The sequence below is a fragment of the Camellia sinensis genome, chromosome 3 (genome assembly GCF_055761805.1).
Source record: "Camellia sinensis isolate YWXY chromosome 3, ASM5576180v1, whole genome shotgun sequence".
Lineage (NCBI taxonomy): Eukaryota > Viridiplantae > Streptophyta > Magnoliopsida > Ericales > Theaceae > Camellia > Camellia sinensis.
The window spans coordinates 136,652,501-136,677,279 of NC_138963.1; the positions used below are offsets into that span (position 1 = coordinate 136,652,501).

General features: G+C 33.9%; 2 protein-coding genes across 5 annotated transcripts in view; one reads left to right on the top strand and one right to left on the bottom strand.

Annotated features, from left to right (window-relative positions):
• LOC114307333 (serine/threonine-protein kinase STY13) overlaps positions 1 to 7,716 on the top strand; it is a 13,041-nt gene extending 5,325 nt beyond the window's left edge. For both annotated transcript variants that reach the window (XM_028252719.2, XM_028252720.2), the window contains exon 3: positions 7,079 to 7,716. In XM_028252719.2, the coding sequence (XP_028108520.1) occupies positions 7,079 to 7,418 (340 nt within the window). In that variant the 3' untranslated portion in view covers positions 7,419 to 7,716. The remainder of the gene's footprint in view (positions 1 to 7,078) is intronic.
• Positions 7,717 to 10,611: 2,895 nt separating this feature from the next.
• On the bottom strand, positions 10,612 to 19,763 carry LOC114307331 (YTH domain-containing protein ECT4-like). 3 transcript variants are annotated; one of them, XM_082920905.1, is made up of 9 exons: positions 19,722 to 19,763; positions 19,301 to 19,363; positions 16,540 to 16,574; positions 16,294 to 16,453; positions 15,555 to 15,631; positions 15,008 to 15,469; positions 13,619 to 14,161; positions 12,675 to 12,887; positions 10,612 to 11,532 (listed from the first exon to the last, which is right to left on the bottom strand). In XM_082920905.1, exons 3-9 carry the CDS (start codon positions 16,549 to 16,551, stop codon positions 11,284 to 11,286), a joined length of 1,716 nt encoding a protein of 571 aa, XP_082777031.1. In that variant the 5' UTR covers positions 16,552 to 16,574; positions 19,301 to 19,363; positions 19,722 to 19,763; the 3' UTR covers positions 10,612 to 11,283. The 3 variants fall into 3 exon arrangements, with proteins under 3 accessions (XP_082777031.1, XP_082777030.1, XP_082777029.1); XM_082920904.1 differs by lacking the exon at positions 19,722 to 19,763 and adding an exon at positions 19,662 to 19,701; XM_082920903.1 differs by lacking the exon at positions 19,722 to 19,763 and having other exon boundaries at positions 19,301 to 19,645.
• Between the last annotated feature and the right edge of the window lie 5,016 nt (positions 19,764 to 24,779).

Genomic DNA, 24,779 nt, shown 5'->3' on the forward strand with positions numbered 1-24,779 from the left:
ACACTGAACATGACCTTTTGGTGGCCCTACCTACAACCCATTCCAACAATTTATAAAACTACCAAATTGAATTTGATACCTAAAATCTAATAAATAGCTATAAATTCTGTCCAGTAGTATTCTAATATTTAAAATACATAAAACTAGACCCAAATTGATCCTAAACATAATTATATTACTTACTAGGCGTGCTACATTTAAAATTCCAAAATTTTCCTTTTTTCTTGTTTTCATGCTCTTCATCATTTAATCTTTTATCCTTCATGGTTTTCATCTACTTTCTTCTATATTGATCAAGATTTTCAAAGGAAAAACCATCAAACCAGACTTTGTTGTTTATTGAAGGAATATATGATCCCGATAAGAGATAGATATGAGTTTTGGGATTCATACTAGTGCTTGAACTCTTTGGAAGAGGCACCTCTAAAATGCATATGTGGTATACTTGTATGTAAATAACATATTGCATTAACTCAATTGTAGTCCCTATCTTTCATTTTCTTTATCAGATTTCCGAAAGAACTACCATCAAAGGTTGAATTGACTTGACTTGGTTATCTAAAGAAGGAAGATAATGACCTCAATAAGAGGTAGTCTAGATGGACCAAGGTTTTTTTCCCCTCCTGAATACTAGTGTCTTCCAATTGGAAGAGACAACTCTAAAACACCTTGAAGAAAAACCTAATTTCCAATCGTGGATAGGATTTACTTAATTTTGGAAAATATTCTAAATTGGGAGGACTAGTAGCCCACCAAAACCCAAAAAGATACAAGTGACAAAGGACAAATTAAAAATCACATATAGCTCCCCAGTCACTACAAATAAAAAACAAGTGAAGCTCCTTAAAAGGAGGCGAGACTGGCACCCAAAATGAAGAAAGGTAACAAACCAAGTCCCATAAACCTCCCAAATCATAAAACTTATCATTGACGGTCTTTGCAACCAAATCATCCAAAAGACCACATAAGGAGCACAATTCCATAGAGCCTAACCCCCTAAAATCAATCTGAAGCATTTGAACACAAGAGTGAACCACCCAATCCATGCCCACAATAGAAAACAATTGATGCCATAACAACAAAGCCATTGGACAATGCAGCAAAAGATGATCAATAGTTTCCTCATCCCTCCTACAAATGATACACCATTGCAGCAGCAATAGCAAGATACAATTGGATGTCTGTTTATGGATCAAATCATTGGTATTGAGCTTCTTAAAACCATGTGAACACTTTAACTTTGAGAAGCACAATGCTTTCCAAATCATTTTGTGAGGATAATAAGTTTATACAGAAAGATTTGCAAGAAAACACTCCTAAAGAATGAACAGTCTAAATCCTTCAATCCCTCACACTTCCTCTCTAAGAAACTACATCAAGAATGAATAATAAAGATGCTAAATCAATAGCCTTGCGATCATTTAGATTCCTAAAGAAATTGAAACTCTATGAAATTAGAACAACAAATGAAGAATCTATGGATGTAATTTCAAGTCGTGTCCGTATCATTTCAAATATCCATGCGGGTGCCACATTTCATTATATTTCATCCATATCCCAATTCCATTCATTAAACATCCCTTTGGTGTCATTAACTTAACAGATGTCTTTTCTAGTTTCTCTTTTGTTGGAAGTTAATAATCCATAAATTGCAATACAAAAAAAAAAAAAGGGGTAGCGGGGGTAGGGGAGCGAGGGTTCTATGAAGGGTTTAAGGTCGGGAGTGGGGGCAGGGCGATGACTGGAGAGCTAGGCCCCCTAAAAGTTTCATATTACCATGAAACGTATTTTATAAAAACGTATTAAAAGTTGTAAGGGAGAATGTAGCTTCGAGACAACCTCAAGGTTGGTTTCTAACATATACTCTTTGCAATATTTTAAAAAAATAAAATTAATAGTATCATTGCAAGGGTTACATTTACTTTTTCCTTACAAAAAAGTACAGCGTCTAGTTGAATGGACAATTATAATTAATACACCAATCATGAGATCTTGCAATCTTTTAGTTGTATGGATTATTGTTCCTTAATAAAGCCTTTATTTCTCAATAATAAACGAGTGCCAGAATGTAAAAAGATTCTAAAGATAGTTTCTATAGATTTTGGGGCTGTTTGGTGCAGCTTATAGCTTCTTCTTATTCTTTTAAATTTTTTTTTGAGTCTATGCTAGAGTGTTTGGTGTAATTTCTGCTTGTAACTTATAAGGTAGAAATTGTTTAAACAAGTATAAAAGCCTGGTTATCTAGAAGTTGGGCAAGGGTTTTAACTTCTACTTTTTGATTTTCAACTTTCAGCTTGAGAAAAGCTACCCCAAAGAAGCCCTATGTATATGTCTACTAATTTGTGCCACTTAGGTGCTATCAATTCCTGTGTTAGGCTAGTCTATATGAAGCTCCACTCTGGCTTTAATTGGGCCTCCCGTTAGTGGATGGTGGGATTGGTCCTTTAGGGATTAGTCGAGGTGCTCGCAAGTTGTCCCAGACACCTTGAGTTTTCAAAAAAACAATAAGTTGTGCCACTTGTTGGTTCCCACGTAGAGATTTTTGCATTTCTCTCACGTTCTAACGTCAAATGTACTAAATGAATGTGATTGTAGCATGGTCCACAATTATTTCCACTTGAACCTTTTTGGGAAATCGAATATTATAGAAGGAATGTGTATTTGAGGCCTCAATAGTGCCTATTAATTTTAGAAAAAGGCAAATGATTTGTTAGGGCTCATTTGGCATCATTTTTGTTTTCTATTTTATGATCTCTAAAACTGAAAGATAAATTTTGTTTGGAGAACTATTTTAAAAAATTGTTTTTAGGAATTTTTTTTGAGAACTCCCATTTGTTGGGAAACGCTTTTAAATTGTTTTATGAAATTTCAAAAACTATTTTCACACATAAAAATGATGGGCATTTTTGAACTTCTCAAAATATTTCTTTCCAAAAATATGAAAAACGAAAACAAGAATCAAGAATGAAAATTTTGAAAACAATACCAAAAAAGGGCCATATTTTCCCTGCATGGCTGCAAGCATGATTGATTCCCTAATTTGTCACTTCCAATGTACAAAATATAAATTGAAGGTATAATTTTTTGATTCCTTCTTTGAAGTTCCCTTTATACCTTAACTTTCTGTCTGTTAACATATGTTATGGGAAAAAAACAGCAGCACAACAACAACAACAAAAAAAAAAAAAAACACTTATCAAAAAAATTGAGGTTCAAGTATGTGTACATAGCTGGCTATTGTTATGGCAAACTGACTGAAAGTTGCTTTGTCCAAAGCGAAGATAAGGCATCACTAACTTCTTGAAGTTTCCAAACTAAATTTTATGCTTGAGCTTGCTTTGCTCTTGGTTTGTCCGATTTTTGGACATCAAAATATACTTCTTAACATAGCAACAGTTGAGTTCCAATCCAAGCCTCTTTTTTTTTTTTTTTTGGATGAGCTTGCTTTACTATTCTTCAATTTTTGGATACTGATAGTTTGAAAAACCAAATTTACACAATTGTTGCTTGTGGCTTACCCCCGTCTTTACAAGGTAATAAATATTTTTCAATTAATAGTTTTTTTACTCAAAGTGGTCATTAGCATCTATGTTACATGGACTCGGTTATGAGTCTCAGGTGCAAGTATGTATCCAACTGTCAGACCTTTATAAATTTGAATATTAAGATCTTAGGATACATATCCAAAATTGGATATGGGTACGGGGACACATCATATACACACATATTGCATATTATATAATATTCTTGGATGAGATGTTGTAAATCATGTAGAAATATACTAGAAAAAAGATTATCTCCACATAAATGATAGCATAAATCATGTTGGATATTAATATTATCTCCAACAAATCGTACTTTAGTATCAAGCTTCTTATAAGACTCTTGTTCTCTCAATCAAGGTGGTCTTGTGAGAACAGCCCACCAGAATCAAGTTGCTAAGAATGTACCCAAGATTCTCTTGTGATTATAGCAAGCTATTACTTGGCCTTTTCTACTATCATTTATGTGGTCAAAATCTTCTCATAAATGTTTTTCTGCCGTGTGGTTGAAATCACCATATGGAAGTGGAAATAATGTCTCCAAAACGCTTCGTGCTTGAGTTTACCATCCTTCTTTGCCCAAAATGGAATAGCCATATTGAACAACAAATGTAAAATATTCTCACTCGAAATGTCTGTTCAAATGGAATGGGATGTAGGACGGTGTAGGAAAAAAGATAATCTACAATCTTAACATTGTCACTATGAAGGCTGGTGTTCTGAGGGCTCAAAAAGTGTCGCTGAAGTGTCTGTAAAGTGTGTGATTATGAATTTAAATTTTTGTGAAGACATGTCGAAGAAGTGTTAGACACACCATTAGGAGTGTCTGCAGAGTATTGTGTCCGATACGACACGCCTCATCCATTAAAGTGGATGCTTCTTTGGTTATCTATCTATAGAAACTTCCTTTCGAATCTTTCTTTTTTTTTTTTTTTTTGGCACTTTGTTTATTATTGAGGATTGAAGGCTTAATTAAGGAAAAGTAATCCATACTACTAAAAGATTGCACAATCTTGTGATTAGTATATTAATTGTAATTTTATGTTCAATTGGATGATGTACTTTTTCCTTACCAAAAAGTAAATGTAAGCCTTCGGGTGATACAACTTTTCTTTTTCTTTTTCTTTTTCTTTTTTTTCTGTTCTTTATTTTATAATTTTTTTTTGCAAACGGTGTATGTTTGAAGTCTGCTGAGGTTTTCTTCTAGTTCCATTCTCCCTTAAACTTTTGATATGATTTTATAAAATCTGTATAAGCTCTCCTTGTGGAAGATTAGCTATATTTAATTACATTGGGGGGAAACAAGTGAGGATAATAGATGACAAAAGTATGAGTTGGCTATGATTGATGAATTTTTTAGTCTGGATAAGTTTTTCTTATTTAAGCAGGCTGATAGGGTAAAGAGCATTGCAATGAAATCAGACATAATATAATGTTGCCTTTTATATCTTATTTTATTGTGCATTTTAAATGGTAGTTGAGGATTGAGGTTGGATTGGGTAACTTTGTTTGAATGGACAAAGTCATTCAGAATAAGTATGGTGAAGTGAAATAAATGCGTGTTAGATTATCTCAAATTCCTATTAATGCATATGATTTCAAAGAAGATGGAATTTGTGTTTATTAGCAACGTAATCCATGCTTGGGGTTAGCAATGTGAAATTTCAAACCTTTGTATGGAAATGGAATTGAATGTGATGAGACACTAGAAGGTCACCTGTCATGGGAAAATTGAGTTACGACTGTGGCCAAGTGATAAATTAAGGTTTTTGTGGACAGTAGTGGTACAGTGGTTGATGTTCTTTTCACGTTGGACAAAACATTAATAACTGTTTTTGAGATTTAAGAAATGTTTTATCTGAAGTGATGGACAATTGGACTGAAGAATTTTATTGATGAAATGAGAAGCTAAACAAACTGAAAATTTGATTTTCAGCTGGGAATGCTTTTTGTTTCATCTATTGGTAAAAGTTTCAATTTTGCTGTTACATGAGTGAATAGTGGCACCACTAGTAATGATTAATGGGGAGGTGCTGGTGTGTGGTGGTGGTTGTAAGAGTTGGCAGTTGTAGTTGTGTAGGTGAAATGGTGGCATGATGGCGAGGTGGCGGATGATTGGAGATGTTGTTTTGGGCCTTGAGAAAATACTATCAGATTACTTTGTGATGATGATTATATGTCTGTAGTTTTTGTTTTCCCTTCATGTTTTCATTGTTTATCAGGTTCCTTTTATTTCTATCTTGTTGTCTTAATTCATATGTGTGTTTAAACAGACGTACAAGTACATTTTTGTGCATGTACCTGGGATGTGCGCCATTTTGTTATGCTGAACGAGAAGCGGAATATGGTACCCAACGTGACATAGAATATGACCTGAAAGTGATAGGTTTTCATAGATCATATTATTGGAACATATTAAGGCCCTTCTGAAATGTGAGTTCTTTTCTATTAGCACTTGGGAGGAAGAGGAATTGACAGACCTTTTAGTAAGTAGAGATAACATTACAAAGATCAAAGATGTTTTGCTTCATATTTGATGTTTGGCTTTAAAGGAAAGTTTTGTGAATTTTTGTTTTCACTTGTAGATGTTATAGGAGAGCTCGACTTTGGTGAAGGGCTTTTGTTTTATTTTGTATATGCTCTCTTTTTTAGTGGGCTTATTTTACATATAAAGAAATCAACATTTTTAAAAGCATCACAATCTATTATAATAAATTTATACTTCTTAATTTTTTTATACTCAAGTTATTCATGTAAAAATATATTTCTAAGTGTATCCTATACTAGTTGAGTTATTAATGTTTTATGGCCCCTTTTCTTAGATTTCTTGGGCCAAAACTCCACTCTGTGTAGTTTCAAATTGATCATATTTGGTATTTTCTACACTTGGGACTTAAATAGGAAAAATGTTTGAATTACTTTGGATCACGAAGTTGTTTTGGAACAAAAATCTGCCATATATTTCTGCACATTATATACTCTGTAGACTGTCAATTGCTAGGGTATTAATATTTTGGGTTACTCTGTGATTACAGTGGTGGAAGCAGTAACAATGCTGATGTATATTAAAGGTTGTGAGGCCCTACTTTCAAGGATTTTTGTCCTCCGATCTTTTATTTTTTAATGAATGATAGTTGACGTGAGAGTGTACATTAGGTTGAAGAGTATGTAAGTTGGAGGATTTGTTTGTTGATTGTTTCTTTGGGTAGCCTCTGCTAGCCGTGTCATACTGATGAATGAGCATAGAGTTAGTTACTCTTAGGAGAAGTGCTAAATTAACTTTTACATTCTGAAAGCACCTTTAGTTACTGTAGTTTAAATAAGAAAGGCTCATTGCAGTAAAAGAAAGAAAAATAATTCTACTACTTCTGTAAGTACTGCCATTATGTAATATTCCCTACTTTGTCCTTCCTTTCTCAGCACATGCATATATATGTACATATCTTTATTTTGACAGATGGGAAAAAGAGCATATAAGCTAATCTATTTTTAGATGTGATTTACTTGTTGAGTGCATTCCTTGTATGAAATTGCAGGGAGATGATCCAGCACAGGCCCTACACACAGAAAGTAGATATTTATAGCTTTGGCATTGTGCTGTGGGAACTTATCACTGGAATGCTTCCATTCCAGAACATGACAGCTGTGCAGGCAGCATTCGCGGTTGTGAACAAGGGTGTTCGTCCAAATATTCCTAATGATTGCCTGCCTGTTCTAAGTGAGATCATGACCCGATGCTGGGATGCTAATCCTGATGTCAGGCCACCCTTTACTGACGTTGTCAGGATGCTTGAGAATGCAGAAACTGAGATAATGACAACTGTCCGCAAGGCCCGTTTCAGGTGCTGCATGAGCCAACCTATGACTGTGGATTGATGATGCAGAAAAAGAGGAAACTAAAGAGAAAAGAAGTGGAAAAAGGAGGGTGTGGAAAAAATATAAAAACAGAGAAAATGTTGATTTATGTCAGCCTTGTGCATCTCTATCAGTGTTAATTTCTTTCTTCAGATAGAAAAAAGAAGGGGGCAAGTTATGATAAGAACTGCATGTTTTGGTTCCTTTTGTGTCTTTTTAATTTTATGGATTAATGTTGTTGAACTAGTAGTAATAGGGGATATTTGATATGTATTTATACATACCTTTTCATGTTATATTAAACCTGTTCTGTTCTGTTATGTTCTGTTCTATTCAGTTATTTTTGGTGTTATTAAATATATATATATATATATATTTGCAGGTCTCTCCAAGTTATTAATTTTATATGTTGCATTATTGATGATTTCTTTGATTATTGTGGTAGCTCTTTTTGGTAGATTGGAGTTTGACCTTGCTTTTGCTTCTGAAGTGCTGGTAATGCGTTGTTTATAAAGTAGAAAATGGGAAGGGTTATTATATTTGTACAAAATATTTTTATGTAGGCAATCATTTATAACTCCCCCTTTTTCAACAATAGGATGGTTGGGGTTGACAGTTTGTGACAAATAAGCATGGAGCAATTTGATCTCTTTCTCAGTCTTTCTCAAAAAAGTTTTCTTGGAATGAGATGGTCTGATCAGAACAACTTCTGGGTGTATTGTGTTATATATATATATATATATATTTTGTTTTTTGTTTTTAAGCCCTTGAAAGGAGGGGTCTTTTTAGTTTTGGGCAGCTGGAATGAATGTTTATTACAGTTTTGTATAGGGGCAGTTACAAGTGACATAGGGGTGCAACACTTCTCTATGTAAAAAAAAATCACAGCAGAAGTTGCAGCCAACAAAGATTCACTTGTTTTTTTTTGTTTTTTTATTTGTAAGTATTTGTTCCACTTCTCACTAATTGGGTAGTTTTTCCTTTCGTATCCTACTTCCAAAATATAAATGGCGAAAGAAGTTTCATACAAATGGAGACTTGAAAAGGAATATATGGTGGTTGTTGAGTATCTGTTTGTGTTTGTAGGCTTGGAAAAAAAAGGCTGAGGATGGTGATGAGAGAGTCGAATTTGCTTGGGCAGTTGGGGGGTAGCAAGTGAGGTATGTAGGTACTAAGGGAACTGGACTGGGTGCTTCTTTCTACTGAGTTTATTCAAAGATCCATACGACATACCTCTCTACATACTATACGTACAATAATAGTGTTTAAGCCGAAGAAGAAGAACATTGCCTCTCTACTTACTGAACATACAATACTAGTGTTTAAGCCAAAGAAGAAGAACATTGCCTCTCTACTTACTGAACATACAATACTAGAGTTTAAGCCAAAGAAGGAGAAGAACATGAACATGTAGTCTTTCTTTCAGAATGTCAATATTTTACACTTGCTGCTGTAGTGCTGATGGGAATTTATTGTGTACATTTTACTAACAAAAAATATTTCACACATAAAGGCCCTGTTTTGTGGAGCTTTTTTTAAGCTAAAATTCAATAACGAGAAATCATAAACTAAAAGTATCTTTTTCATAGCTGCAAAATAATTAGTTTTTTTATTTTCAGCTTATTTGAGCTATTTTTACATAACAAGTTATAAGCAAAAACTACAAATAATCTGGCATAACTTATCAAATAGCATAAAAATAAGATTCCTCACTCAAATAATTTGGAGATTTTACACTATTGTATGAGGTTTAGGGATGTAAGAAAAATTGAAAAAACCGATCAAATCGGTTGAACCGAACCAAACCGATTATATTTAATCGGTTTTTTTAATATGAATCGGTCTGTACAGTTTTTAAAATTAATTTTTTTCAATTTTCGGTTCGGTACCAGTTTAGGTACTAGTTTAGGCACTTTGTCCACCAGATTAAACCAAAACCAACTGAAAGTTTCGCATGTTAAACCTAGTATATTAAACCTAATATATATTAAATATGTAATGAAGTTGGTTAAGTTCAAAATTCAACTGATTTACTTAATTGTTTATTTTTTTCATAAATATTTTAGATTTGACAGTAGATACTGATAATGTAATAAGTTGTTAGTTTGCTACTCATATGTGTTTGAGTCAAGTTTTGCTACTACTATGCCTATATAGTTATATCGGATGTTTATATTGTCTTTAATTTTTTATTTTAACTCTACTTGATAGACTTGTAATTTAGTCTAATAAGATGATGGTTTTAAACTTTAGTGTCAAGATTTTGATTTTCAAATATATTTTGTTTCTAATTCTAAAAGCTGAAACACTTAGTGTTTATAAATTCTTTTGTTGGTATTTTTTGTGAATGGTTGGATGGATATTAAAGTAATGTACAAATGACTAATTCAATATTTTTATATAAATTATTTACTACATTACAAATTTAAGAAGTAACTCAAATTTAAAAAGTTGTAAACTAAAAACTGTACTGAGCTGAACTGTTTGACTTGGTGCAGTTTGGTGAAAATTTTTGTTTGTATCGATTCTTAATATAATAGAACTGACATTATTGATTCGGCGTAAAATTTAACCTAAACGCCGACCATTTTGAATCAATTACATCCCTAATGAGATTCCTCGTTACAATGAGAGGTTCCTCACTTAACAAGGCTCCTCACTTGCTGACCCAAAAAAATAAGAAAATAATCACCAGATTTTACACCATTAGGAGATTCTAATTGAAATCATTTAACAATGCCTAAACAATTGTAGCATTATTAATGGAAATTTTCCGTAACAATCAAGACTCAAAATTTTCACTTTTTACATCAAAATAAAAATAAATAAATAAATTGATTCAAGACAAGAATGGGAATAGTTGTGTGTAACTTAGGAAATGTTGATATGTTTTCTATTGAACATTAATTAATAAATAAATAAATAAATAAAGCTGTCCGGTTCGGTGGTGGTCAAAATTCAAATATTTCTGCATTTTATGACATATTTGAAAAATTAACTAGAGCCATATTCAATTTAATTCAAGTCGAATTCTATTCTATTATGTTCTGGTCTCTCACCCACACACAGGAATCTGAAATGGGGGATTATGTACTACCTACATTTGTTAATTTGTTTGTTAGTAAGTTAATCTCATTCCATTGACGCAAGATTTTCGAAGACTGACGTAAGCAATGATTGAAGACTAAGCTCAAACGACAGAAAGAGAAAGATATAATATAACCAAAACACTATCTGAATATCATCATCTGAAACTAGTACTTTTTTTGCTGCAAATTTTCCATCAAATTGCCCCCAAACTGGGTTAAAACCTAACAAGAATCTCTTACCCTTTCTAAAATAAAATTAAAACTCCCTGCAATTGATTAGAGGAGGGGAAAAAACGAAATAAAAAAAAGAGCTGGCTATAGCACAACAACCACCACCAACCACTGAAGAACCACCACCACCACCAAAAGAAGAAACAATTAGAAAAAAGATAAACCAAATGAGTATGTCAGTCAGCTTCCTTCAGTCTGTCTGCTGCCTTCCCAAGATGCCTGAAGTATAGCAGCCCAAACAGCTCCCAACAATCGATAAATTAAAAGACCCAAGTAAACCACAAAACAAAAAACAAAAAACAAAAAACAAAAAAAACAAAAACAAAAAAAGTGCAAGAGAGAGATTCTTAGTTTACAGCCAGACACTATTGGAGATTTGCCCCAACTATACCATTCAAAAATTTTGCTTCCGGCAGAGTGTGTATAGTGAGCAATCCTCAAAAACCTGAAATACCTAACACCAATTTATCTCCCCTTCCTACACTTGGGTGGTCAATGCTAACAGTTCTTGTCATCTGTTGAAAAAGCCCCCACTACTCTCTCTCTCTCTCTCTCTCTCTCTCTCTCTATTCAGTTCTTGGCGGCACTTGTTTACCATCTTCCAACTTCAACTGGAGGGCTTCACCAAAGTTATCAGAAAGTTGAACAATCGAGGATGCATCAGCAACAACTGAGGCAATTTGCTGCTGTCTAGCCTTCCTTTCCTGCAAGCATTTTTCTCTTTCATCATAAAAACTAAAATCATCCAAGATTGATGTCTCTGCTTCATAATCCTTGAATATTTTCAACATCTCAATACCCTGTTCTAGTTTTACCTGAAAATGTTTCAGAAAACGTAGAGACCAAGTCGTCAAAGAAAACAATTAAGAAATTTGACTAACGATATGAATCTCCTTAATTGACTAGTGTACTAAATAAAGATATGAATTTCCTTAATTGACTAACGAAATGGCCTTGGATAGAGTCGAGTGGAGAAGAAAGATTCATGCAGCCGACTCTGTTTGATGGGAATGAAGGCTTGCTTTGGTTTGGTTTGGTTTGGTTTGGTTTGGTTTAGTGAAATGATAATGTTCACAGAATAAAATTTTACTGTTAATTTAAAATAGAGTAAGCAAACAAAAGTCAGGTTACATATTATCATACCAACTAGAGTAAATTTTTACTCTCACATTTAAATAGAGCATTAGCAAACAAAACATGGGTCACATATTACTAGAGCCAACCAAAGTAGAATTAATTTAACAACAAACAAAAATATCATTATTCAATAAAATTCAATAAAAAACAATCATAACAAACGAAATACAGATTATTCAATCTTTAATCTCACCTGAAAAAGCCTTCAATAATTATTCAATCTTTCATCCTAAGAAACAAATGAAATACACATCTCTTGTACGGCTCAATAACAATTTCGATCCAAACAATCATTGAAATAAAACAAACAAGGTTCAAAATATAGCAACCATTGAAGTTGACTCGATTGTGGAACCATCTCTTGCAATTTTGTAGAAATTTTTAACTTGGAACATTGAAGTATATATATATATATGGAGAGAGAGAGATTTGACTACGTTGATCATTGGAATGTGAAAAGAGAAGTAATAGAAGATAGAAAGGGCAAAATCATCTAAAATAGAAAGGCATGTTTTTTATGTCCTTAATCCATGATAAATAAATTTTAAAGGACTTTATACATTAAAAAATATTCGCTTGTCCTTCTAACACTACACAATTATGTTGAGGGACATATGACTAAATTTCCTAATATTAATTAAAATAAAACAAATTGTAATAGAAAACAAAAACAAGACAACATTCAAAGATCTGAACATTCATTACCATCATATCATAGCATAACAAAACAACAGAAAAAGACAATAAAAAGAAAGAAAAAAGCGGAAAGGGGAAGGGAAAATAAAGTTGCAAGAATGAAGAAAACTTTATGATGCCTTACCTCTTGAGAGTCTCGGCTGTGAGTAACAGGCTTGTTGTCATTATTTTCAAGAAGTATGTGGCGGAACTGATTATTTGGGACATCTTTGATTATATGCCACCGGACAGGGAACTGCCCACTCCACCTATCCTGCTGCCAGTAGTCTACATCATGTTCAAAATCTACAGGTCCAATCATCTCAGCAACTCCACAAAATTGTCCACTTGCATTGACCTACAAATAGTTGTATACAACAAATTAAAAGAGGTCTAGTAAACTGAAAAGTTTAACAGTACAAAAGCACCTAAGTATTTAGATCACAACATTGACCAATGAAAGAAACACATAAAATAATAAGGTAATAATTAGAGCATTTGGTTCATATGTGTCATAATGGGTGAATATAAATTTCATTGCATTTAAATTCTTAGGCCGCATTCTCCCAATAAAGAGGCTCAAGTTCGAGTCTCCTTAACTTACCTACCTATCAAGAAGGAAACCAAAAAAAAAGGTGGACAGTGATCAACAAAGCAATCTATGAATTATCAATGCAACTGACAAAACTGTCCACAAACCCCCTCCATATTTTATTACTACAATTTCATCTGAAGACAGATGACTGAATAATTAATGTATTCCTCATTCTTAGGGAAATGCCCAAATCCAGAATGGAAAACCAACCCAACCCACCCAAATGCATATGGATGCCGCATGTGGCATTAAGATCTTAAAATATTTAGGCCCTTATTAAGGGCCAGCACTCCTGATATGTATACAACAGAGTACACATACTCCTTAGTAACATCCCTATGCAACCAACCAGCTCTGATTTTAGCATCAATTTTGAAAGTAATCATTTTCTCCTTTGAATAATGTCAACCTGGAGCAATTCATTTTAGTTCGTTCCAACATTCATTAGACGCATGACAGTAAAAATTTCGAGCTTCAGTGACAAAGTAATTTACCGAAAACAAGAGAAAGACTGGACAGTGGCCATTCGCATCTTTCACTTCATGATAAGCAGCATCTAACTTTCTGTTTCCGAGTGGCGTGCTAGCCCAGACGCTGTATTTTATACTTTTGTGAACATTATCTTCGCTGAAAGACTTAATGATGAAGAACTTAGCATTATCGCAGTTCGTGACAAAATCAGGCTGATTATAAAGATCAGGATGAACTCCAGAAATAGATGCACCATTTTTGCTGGTACCAGATGGAGAGCTATCTTCAATAAAACTCTTTCCCTTTGGCTTTGAAGCCCTTGGCCCTCGATTACGATCACTGGAGATGCCATGTGAATCAATTGATCCATAGACTGAGTCACGGCCCCTTTCTCGTCTTCCACCTTTGTCAGAAGAAGTGAGCCTGCTCCGGTTACTAGCTCCCCAGTGAGAAATGGAGGCAGTACTATAATTTGAGCTCTGATATGAGCCACCATGAGGGTAGTTTCTAGCAGAGGAACTTGCCACCAATCCAAATCCATGAGATGTTCTCTGTTGTTGAGAAACCTGAGATTAAAATAATAAGTTAAGGTATATACTACATATTGCAAAGGATCACTGAGTAAATCAATTACAAAATGAAAGCTCATCTGCCAATCTGCTAAAAGCAATACCTTAGTGAAGATTAAGGTTGTTGTCATTTAGTAATAGAAGTAAAACAACAACTATTGCTATGTTCTAGAAGAAGCAATATATGGAATGCCGAAATAAAAGTGAACATGGTTTACCAAAAAGTGGAATGCCAGGAAAAGATCGAGCATGATTACCAAAACCAAAATTCATCTGGTAATCTATGGGCCATAATGAACATCCCTCGAGGATATTGAAGTTTGAGCAAGGACATTCCAGTTTATTAACATATAGTAATAAAATTAACAGCCATAATTACTGCATATCTCTCTTACTGCAATTAATGCCTAACCCATTGAAATTAATTGACTCAATGGTCGACTCAATGGCCCATACAGCGAGCTCAGACCTAGTTTCAGATTGTGTGGATATGAAAGTGCTACTCAAAATAGCAAGATAAATATGAACCAAGTATGAAGCATTCTATTCAAAAAGTGTAATTCATTTGTTTTATCTTCACTATCATGGTATGGCAGTAAGGCATCCCTCTTGAAGGACAACATAGGTTTAGGGTTTAAATATAATAGGGAGTACACCATCAGCTGAGTGGGTAGTACTTTTAGAATTGGATTACTACCAATAATGATGATGATTAAAATAATTATAGTATTACCATAAAAATAGTAATAACAATAAAAATTTATTCTACTTGTCCAGGAATTTTTTGTTTAGGAACTGTAATTTGTCATATAAAGGCATGTTTCAGATTAAAAGTAACCAAACCTGTCCAGCATTGTGCTCATATGGCCCAAGTATACCAATTGGTTGGGGATAAACCGTCGGTGATGTCAACGGAGACATATAACTGCCAGTCTCTGAGTTTGACCGATTTGACAATGGTTCTCCAGAAAGTCCCCCGCCACTGAAAGATCCAAAATGTACAAAGTAACCTGACCCAGGCCCAAAAAGAACATTGTCAACAAGACCCTCCTGGCCACCACTTCCAGATGTAACCATATCATTTTGTGAAATTGGAAGAGACGAAGATACATGTGGCACACTAGGAGAAACTGGCTGTGGGAAATAAGGTGGAGAAACTGGGATTTGATGTGGAGAGTATAGCTGGCCGTCTACCATTATAGGGGATAGAGGACTAGCCATGGGGGAAAATTGTCCGTAAGCCATTTGAGCATCAAGGCCATAACCAGAATGAAAGACGAGCGATGGATTATCATTGTACATAGCCTAAGTCAGGTCAAACATGAAGAAACATCTGGTGAGTTTATTTAGAAACAAAAGAAATATGAAAGCTAAAGGGATTCATCCTCACCGGTGACACAACTTGCAGACCATTGGCATTGACATAGCGAGAGTAGTCATCCCAGTTACCAGGGCTGTTCTCAAAACCTGACGCCAAAGCAAAGATGACATAACAAGGTAATCAATGTTCTGTATATTTACTGGATAAGAAGACCTAGGAAAACACTGTAGCAATCATGACATTGTTCACTCACATACCAAGGCCAGTCCAAGTTATGCGTTTCAATTTCAAGATATGTTTTATATGGATCAGGTTAAAGAGATCATGAACTTTTTTTTGAGAAGTAACTAATTGTATAATAAAAGCATCAAGGGAATGTCACCCATGAACATCAAACAACCTATGCTCGAGTCACAAAGGACCCAACAGAACTTTATGCACCTTACAAAACTAATGGAACTTCAACTTATTTGACTTTTGAATTCCATAAACACTAAATATTTCAACAGAAAATTATCAGCCTTGGTGTCTATAATTTCATTTTCAAAATCTTTATTACGGGTCAACGTCACAAAATAATAATGGAAGTCCGATTTCTGTTCCTTTATATTCCATCAATACTTCAAAATTTCAGGAGAAAATTTGCCAACCTTTGTTGACATCTATATACAGATCAAATCAGAATTAATGTGAGCATATGCCAATTTTGTTGGCTAGCATGTTACAAATTATTTCCACAACAACAGTAGATCGACCCAAATATCCTTAGCTTCTGAATTGGTACCAGTAGAACACAACAAGGACTAACCTCCATAATAGTAAGTCTGTTCCTGGGGGTAGACACTGTTAAGGGTTCCACTTGCATATGGCGATTCTAGCTGATCCATGATGTCCCTTGAAGGCCCCGTGACAGCTGCATCCGGAGAAGGATTTGTAGAAACAATCCTTTCATCTTTGGGTGAAAGTGGCTGATAGTAGATTACAGTGAAATATCTAAGAAAACAAAATTGTAGAAAGAAAACAAGCATTATGAGATATAATGTCAAATAGGTACCTGTTCAGTCATGTTGGGCTCAACAGGTCTCCTGCCTGCATCCATTGTCAAATTATCAGTCACTTGGAAAGAGAGAAGTAAAAGCAAGCAATTGAATTAGCCAAGAAAGCTATGATATGCAGCAGCAGAAGGGCACACACTCACAAATCCCACCCATAGGTCGTACTATGACCACAGGGACATGCACAAGCATGATAAATAGGCAAAGACAAGGAAAAGTTTTCGTTTAGGTTCGTCTGTTGGGTAGCACCAACTATAAGCACGAACCCACAAACAGAACATAAATGTTATATGGCATTAGGTAAGTCAAGAATGATAGAACCTTAACTACAGAGCGAATATTTCGGCCTAAAACAAAAAAGGACAAATTTGTGTGGAAGTTTATTATATCATGCAACAGTGGGTTTTGTGAGAAGACAAGAAGACAAGCTAGTCCTGTGAATTACCTATGTCACACACAATATCAGAATATTTAAACAAGGGGAGAACTTCAAATCCTAGGAGGCCAGAAAACAGAATGAAGAATATCCAAAATTAGACAGTTTCTTCTCCCCAAGTTCTCTAGTGATATAGAACACAATTCCTAATCTTGACTAGAAGTGGAAGCCAAAGAATATTGTGAAAAACCAAATGGAATGAATCATGCCCGTAAAGTTAGCCACAAATCCATTACTCTTTACACAAACAACACCACCAATTATGCAGAAATTGCCAAATTCTAAAAACAAAAATTAAATAAAATAATACAAGTTTCTCATTATACGCCTATACAAGAAAACGCAACTTTCAACCAAATAATTATATGAGTATCTCATAAGACACCTTCAACACAAAAAAGGACACCATCAATAATGGTTTACATATGCCAAACCCTTTTCCAATTAACCAACTCTCTCAGATTCTTGCCAACATTTTGTAAAAAGATTGCTCCTCAAACCTTCCAGCCATTGAGGCAACCGTGCTAAAATCCCATCATTCCTAGCCTTACAATCAAGTGTAAGCTTAATTTAGTTTACAATCAGTTCTAAGGTAGACTAATCTAATTTTCAAAACTTATCAGTTGGATTGGGATGGCTGACCTAGACAACATGAAGTTCTTGAACATGGTGTTCTTCCACTATCTTCTTGTGTTTATAAAAGAGAGGGGGGGGGGGGGGGTGGGGAGGGGAAATCCAACAGTTGATAATGGGGGTTTAAACCTGATAAAGACATGAGATGGATGTAGCTCAAATTTGTTGTAAACAGTTGTCTAAAAAACAACATAACCCAATAGAGCACTCCAGGTCATTAGAGTTTGACCTAATTAATCCTCAGATCAAAGCAATTTGAGGTTTTATGGATTTGATTTGAAAATTGATGGAATTGGCATCACTCATTCAAAAGTACAGCAGTTAATTCAATGTCATATTTTAGTTGTATATTTCAAGAATGAATTTGAGTGCTTTAGATTGATGAATTTGAAATAAATTGATGAATATAGTTATTTGAAATCTTTATATGAATGATGCTAATTGTACAAGAATCTGAACAATATACATCTCTCCTATATTCTTCACTTTCGAATTACCAATATACATCCAACAGTTAATCTTTCCACAAATTTATAACATTTAACCTCTTCTCTGGAAGCCAGGTTTTGTAGATGCCCAAGGCATCTTTTTAATGTGATATACTCTTTATCAACGTATAAAAAGAGATAGTAGGTAATGCATTGCGACCTATTGTGCAGTAGCAAATGGAGATTTCAAGATGGCCCAAGAACACTAAAACTTCCATCTGATGGATGGATTTTGGTGAATACTTACCTATAGCAATTAGTTTGCTAAAGTGATGGACTAGCGGAAGAATGGGAAGTTTTATCAAAGGATGTTGCGTATGTGTTTGAGGATATAATCAAAAAATTCCAGTCAATCAACAGCGATGCATATTGTTAAAAAAATGATTCAATTGACCTGACCCCTTATTGAACTATGAACAATAATAAAAGAGTTAGGCAAGGCACAACACAAAGATTCATCATCAGGGTAATTATATATGTTAGGGTGAAGCAACTAAGCTGACAAGAGTACATTTGATTCAAGGAATAAGGAAATTCATTGAAGCCCAAGACTTGTAGATGGTTGATTGAACAAAATTGGTAATTATTTATTCTGGGAAAATCACAGAATGGTGTTGATTGCATAAGCTACAAACAATCTTAGGTTAGAAATAAATAAATGTGATGAATGATCTCAGAAACAAGTCAAAAGATAGAACAACAAAAATCCCTCAACCCCTACAAAAGGGAAACCAAAAATGTAATAGAAAGAAAATTGTTTAAGACCCACAAAAAATCTTCCACAATGATGTTAACATTTGATTTGCCACTTCACAATAAATTTGAAGATTGATAAGTTTTATTTCCTCCAATCACACAAAATGGAAAGAAAAAGAATTTCTTTTATAAAAAAAAAAAAAAAAAAAGAAAAGAAAAGAAAAAGAAGCAACTGAGGTAGCAAAGATTCCCAATTGAAGAAACCCTAACATGATTACACAACGGGATTTACATATCATAGCTTGAATTTGTGCCGTAGAAAAAGATCAAATTCCAGTTCTCATATATGAATGCATAAACCTCAATCTCAGTTATTGCAATCAATCAACTAAACTCAAATCGGGGCTTTTACAATTTTTTTATAAATTAAAAAAAAATACATATATAGATAAAGATATAGATATAAACGAAAAGGGACGGGAAGAGGAAAAGGAAAAGGGATGGTACCAGCGGAGGAGGTTGAAGGAGACGTTGACGAAGAGGTGATTCGATCCCGCTGTTGACTCGATTCTTCCATGAACCAATCAATCAATCAATCAATCAAAAAAAGTCCAAAAAATCCCAATCTGAATCTACAAAAAGTCTTATTCCAGAGGACACAATCACAGAAGAAGAATTCGAAACGATAAAGAAACGAAATTCAAAGAAACAAAGAGAAAAACGAAATCAAATTCTTTCTTTCGGTTCTGTAGGGATTTAGTGTACGATGTGTATTGATGCGCATCCATATATATATATATATGTGAATGAGAGGGTTTTAGGTCATACGTATACACACATCATATATATTCTACACAAACATACATACATATATATATAGCGGAGAGAGAGAGAGAGAGAGAGAGAGAGTGATGACAGGTAAGGAAACCTTTCTCTGAGTCATTTACTATATTCTTTGTTTTTCACCATGAAAATGGGGCATTACGCGGTTTGATTTCCCTTTTTAAATTCAGATTTTCATATTTACATAATACATAATAGGCTTACTTTATTTACACATCATCAATTCTTTTAGTACTTACTTTATTTACACCTTACACCTCATCAATTCTTTTAGTACCCGTTATTAAAATTTTTGATTTTTTACTCTGGCCTCATTTAGTAAGTATTGATTTTAGTTTAAAAAAAATAAAAAGTTACTAAAATAAAAAATAAAAAAAATCAACAGTTTATACTATAAAATCAAAAATTTTATTTTTTTTTCTATTTTTTATATATTTTTTCGTAAAAAATTAAAAAGGCATTCCAAATATATTAATTTTTTTATATCATATTTTAGTAAAAAAACCAAAACGTTATTAAAAAAAACATGTTCTCAAACGAAGCCTCAACGTATATCATAATATTATTCTTTTGACTCAATCCACACAACACAATACGCATCCTAATGGCCTCGTTTGGAAAGTGACTATTTTAGTTGGCTATTTTAATTTTTGACTATTTTAGTAGGCTAAAATTTTTGTGTTTGGGAAGATGATTGAATTTTTTTGTGGTTGGATGTGATGTTTGTGAGAGAAAAAGTGAAATGATTATGGGTTTGAAGTGATATTTTGTCTTATTAGCTATTTTAACCTATTTTGTCTTTTTGTGATTTTTAGGGGGTGTTTGGGAAGAAAAAAAATAGCCTAGTTTCCGGCCTCGTTTAGTAAGTAGTAATTTTGGTTAAAAAAAATAAGAAGTTACTTAAAAAAATAAAAAGATCAACAGCTTATACTATAAAATCAAAAATTTCATTTTTTTTTTATTTTTTATATATTTTTTTGTAAAAAATTAAAAAGTCATTCCAAATATATTAATTTTTTTTATGTCATATTTTAGTTAAAAAGACAAAACGTTATTTAAAAAACATGTTCTCAAACGAAGCCTCAATATATATCATAATATTATTCTTTTAACCCAATTCACACAACACAGTATACAGCCTAATATAAGATGATGTACATACCATTAAAGTTTAAAAGTCAATAAGATTCAAAATACAATTTACAGCAATTTTATATTCGTGTGTCTCTCTCTCCACGATCTATGTTGAATCTATAGAAATAACATGAGAGCAAACGGTGCGGAATCGATGGACTAAAATTTTATGACAATAAAGCAATCGGTGTGGTATTATGTAAAAATTTAAACAAAAAAACAATTTTAGTATTGTTCATAAATAGAGTGTTGAAAAAACTTAATATGTCCATAAATTTATATTCAAATTAAATCAAAATATTCAAATTTTTTTATATATGAACGTTTAATATTTGTTCAACTTTAATAATATGAACAAAATGATTCTGTTCAAATATAAATAATTGAACATTTTGTAAATGTTCAACTCTGCGTGCATACGGAACGAATAAGCCATTGTTGTAAAGATGAACAATGGTCTTTTGTTCCAAATTAATACGAACAAGATAAATAACAAAGTAAATTGATATTTTTATTGTTGCTTTTGTTCCAAATCAATGTCATCCATAGTATATAAATTTCTAAAATCAATTGATTTCAATGTTTTAAAACCCTAAATATTCCAAAATAATAATATTTTGAATTTGAAAAATAATATAAAAGAGATTTGTTCAAGGTGATGGTATGTACAAATATATTTGTGTTTTTATATGTGAATTGTTGAAATGAGTAAATACATACTCATATTGTCTTTAATAATTATTTTACTTGAGAATATTATTGTTATATAAATTTAATGGTTAAATAGTTTGTACTGAGAAGATTAATGGTGTGTAAATAAAATTACGCTACATAATATTACACATATTAGTTGTCAATTAACCAAAAAAAATAAATTAAAGGGTGTTTGATATGTGCTGTATTAGTATACTTTTTGATTTTTTATGAAAAAATGTGAAATATGAGTTGAGTTTGAAGTAATGTCGCAGAGAGGTGATATAATCCAAATAAGATAATGTGTTAAACTAGCATAGCATATGCCAAACAGTGCCTTAGTGGTTGTTTGGGATGATTTAAATAAGTGCACTTTTTAACTTTTTACGGAAAGATATGCACAAAAATAAAGAGGTGATGTGACTCAAAAAATATAAAAAGATAAAAAAATATACTAATATTAAAGATGCCAAACAACCCCTTAATAAATAATTTAAGCTAATTTTGACTTAAAACTCATAGAAACACATTTAAGTAAAAAGAACTCAAAATAATTATATTTTCATGATGAAATCGGAGTTCAAATTCAATTGCAAACTAAATGAGCTTCACACGGGCCATTTTGTGAGTCAAAATCTTAGACCCAAGACTTACCCACTAATGGGTTTGATCCAAACTGACATGTAGGTGGGTAATCGAATTCCACGTCATTCCGAGCACGTGTCAACTTGGGTTTATTAGTTCTTTTTGCTTTTACCATGTTTGTCTATGAGTTCTAGGAATTTTATGACTAAACGCTCTGCATCTGTTGGCTTTTTCGGCTTTCGAAGGTTACTATTGTAATTGTGAGCGTGCCAGCAAGAATCAATCAGTCCTTACAGAATATTAATTGCCAACCAATTATCAGACGATTGTGTTTTAGTTCTTTCAGCCTCAATGAAGAGGACTTTTACTGGTAGCTTTGTTTAGAAGAATTAAACAAACAATGATTAAATGAAGAACAATTGTAGCATTTTATTAAGTAAAATGACAGACTTACAAAGATCCAAATCAGCCTCGTAGAGGTTTATAGCAGCAAACTACTTGAAACGACTCCTACGAACGAAATGCAGTGCAGGAATTTGAAGTACAGAAATGTAAAGAACAAGAAATGTAAAAACTAGAAAGGAAATATAGTAGAATAAAACTGGTTTTTTGGATTTGAGTCTGGGGGCGATTTCTGAGGCCTTCTCTGCTATTTATACTTCTCAATGACAACCGTCGAACTACACTTCTAACCGTCGAACCGCCCCACCATGATCGCTGATCATGTTGCCTTATAGTTAGCTCCACTATGCCAATATCTGCAACTAGGCTTCCCTCCTGATTTTGAATTTAAATATGAGTAACCGTTGAAGCCACATCATTTTGCATCTCTTTGCTGATCCAGTACTATACAGATCTTATACAAACCAATACTAACTGCCACGTGTACGATTACGATCGAAGGTTTGAGTTGTTTTCCCGTATTGCCCTTATCTTGCCACGTGTGGAACTGTGATTGGCTTATACAAAATATGTAGCCAACATTACCCTCCGCACTAATATATCCAATACTTGGTGATATTAGTGGAGCAAGGTATTTTACTCACGTCCTAGAATGTGTATAGGCTTTTGCATTTCTTAGAAATGCAACTGTCATTCATCACTTGCATTAAATTCTCTTCTAACCCTTGAACACTCCCACTATCTCAGTATTTGAAAAGACTGATACATCTTTTATGGCCAAACCAATCTTTTCTTACATTGATCAAGCATACGAAGAGTTATTTGATGACGTTGTTCGTCCTTGAAAGAATCTTCATGCATTGATTAGCCACCTTTATCCACCTCCATTTATACAAGTTATGGAAGCTTTCGCAAATCACTGACCTTCGAACCAAGAACCTACTGCTTACGATTCTTTAGAGCACAAATTTGCAATCATGGATATCAGAAGCTCTTTTTCTGGAACAAAACTATCCGCGTGGGACGAAGCTGCTGTTGCTTCTTCTTCTTCTTCTACGGCTTCTGGCTGGGGAACTTGATCTACCACTGCTCAACCTCAAACAAGGGAACGCATTCATCATCATTTCCCTGAATTCGGTGACCCTCTTGACATTCCTCCTTCCAAACGCAGTTCAGTAGTATATCCATATGTTCCTATTAATCGTAGACGCAATCTTGAAGGCAATCTGCTTACATCATGGTATACTTCTACGTTGCCATCTCGGATGGTTCGAAGTGTCCCACATCCCGCTGAAACTTTAGGGATCAGTCCTGTGCTTTTAGCCAAAAAGGCAAAACTTTACCCCTCTGATTGGCTAGAATGTGTGACTAGTCCTGAATTTCTGGACTCACCCAGGTAACCTCCGACTCCTCCTCCTTTGCCTTCTAACCCAAATTGGATTAATGAGTTGAAGCTCACTCTTTCTGAGGGCCGATCCTTTCCCCCTTACAGGGTCCCGGTGCCTCCAACTCCTTATCAACAATTCAAGGCTCAGATATTGCTTGTTGCATTTTCTCATTTATCCTTCGAGGTCCTTCGAAATGACATTTCCCACCAAAACTTTCTATGGGCTTGTGACATTATGTCTCGAAGCCATCTCCTCAACCTTGTGGCCTAAATGGAGCTCTATACCTTTTTAGACCAACTTCCTCTTCTGCTTAACTGGCACTTCCATGCTTCCATTACCAGTGAAGTTCTGGATGAAGCCATTTCTGCTCGAATCCAGGTTCAGTGTGAGGCAGAGAACCTCCTTGATGAATATGAAGCCTTCAAGAATCAGGATTCTGAGTATGGGAAGGATGCTATTATGAACGAAGTGCATGAAGAGGAGGAAATTGACGTCATAGATAAAGACTTAAAACAAATAGAATTCAAAGTGAAAGCCCAACAATTCACTTCTCAATTAAGGGCTTACCAATTAGACAAGCCAAACTTGGACAAGATAGAAGATTGAGTAGGAAAAGAATTTTCGTTTATTGAATTTTGCTAGACTAAATTTCATAACCTTGTAACTCTGTCCATTCCGTGTTTCTACGAAATCGAGAATGTAATCAAATGAACTCTAGTATCAACAGCATTTATCAATAAAACTGAGCTTTCCGAATTTCATTTGTTAAATTCTGATTTAGCACTCAAATTATGAACTGTGGTTTAACTCCATCTCGACTCAAATTCTTCTAAAGTGTGAAGTCTTTTCTTTTGAGAAAGCAATTTTTGCCTTATATACGGACCCTAGGGCTAACATAATTCTTCACCCATTGGCTTCGAATTAACCAACCTTACCCTTCG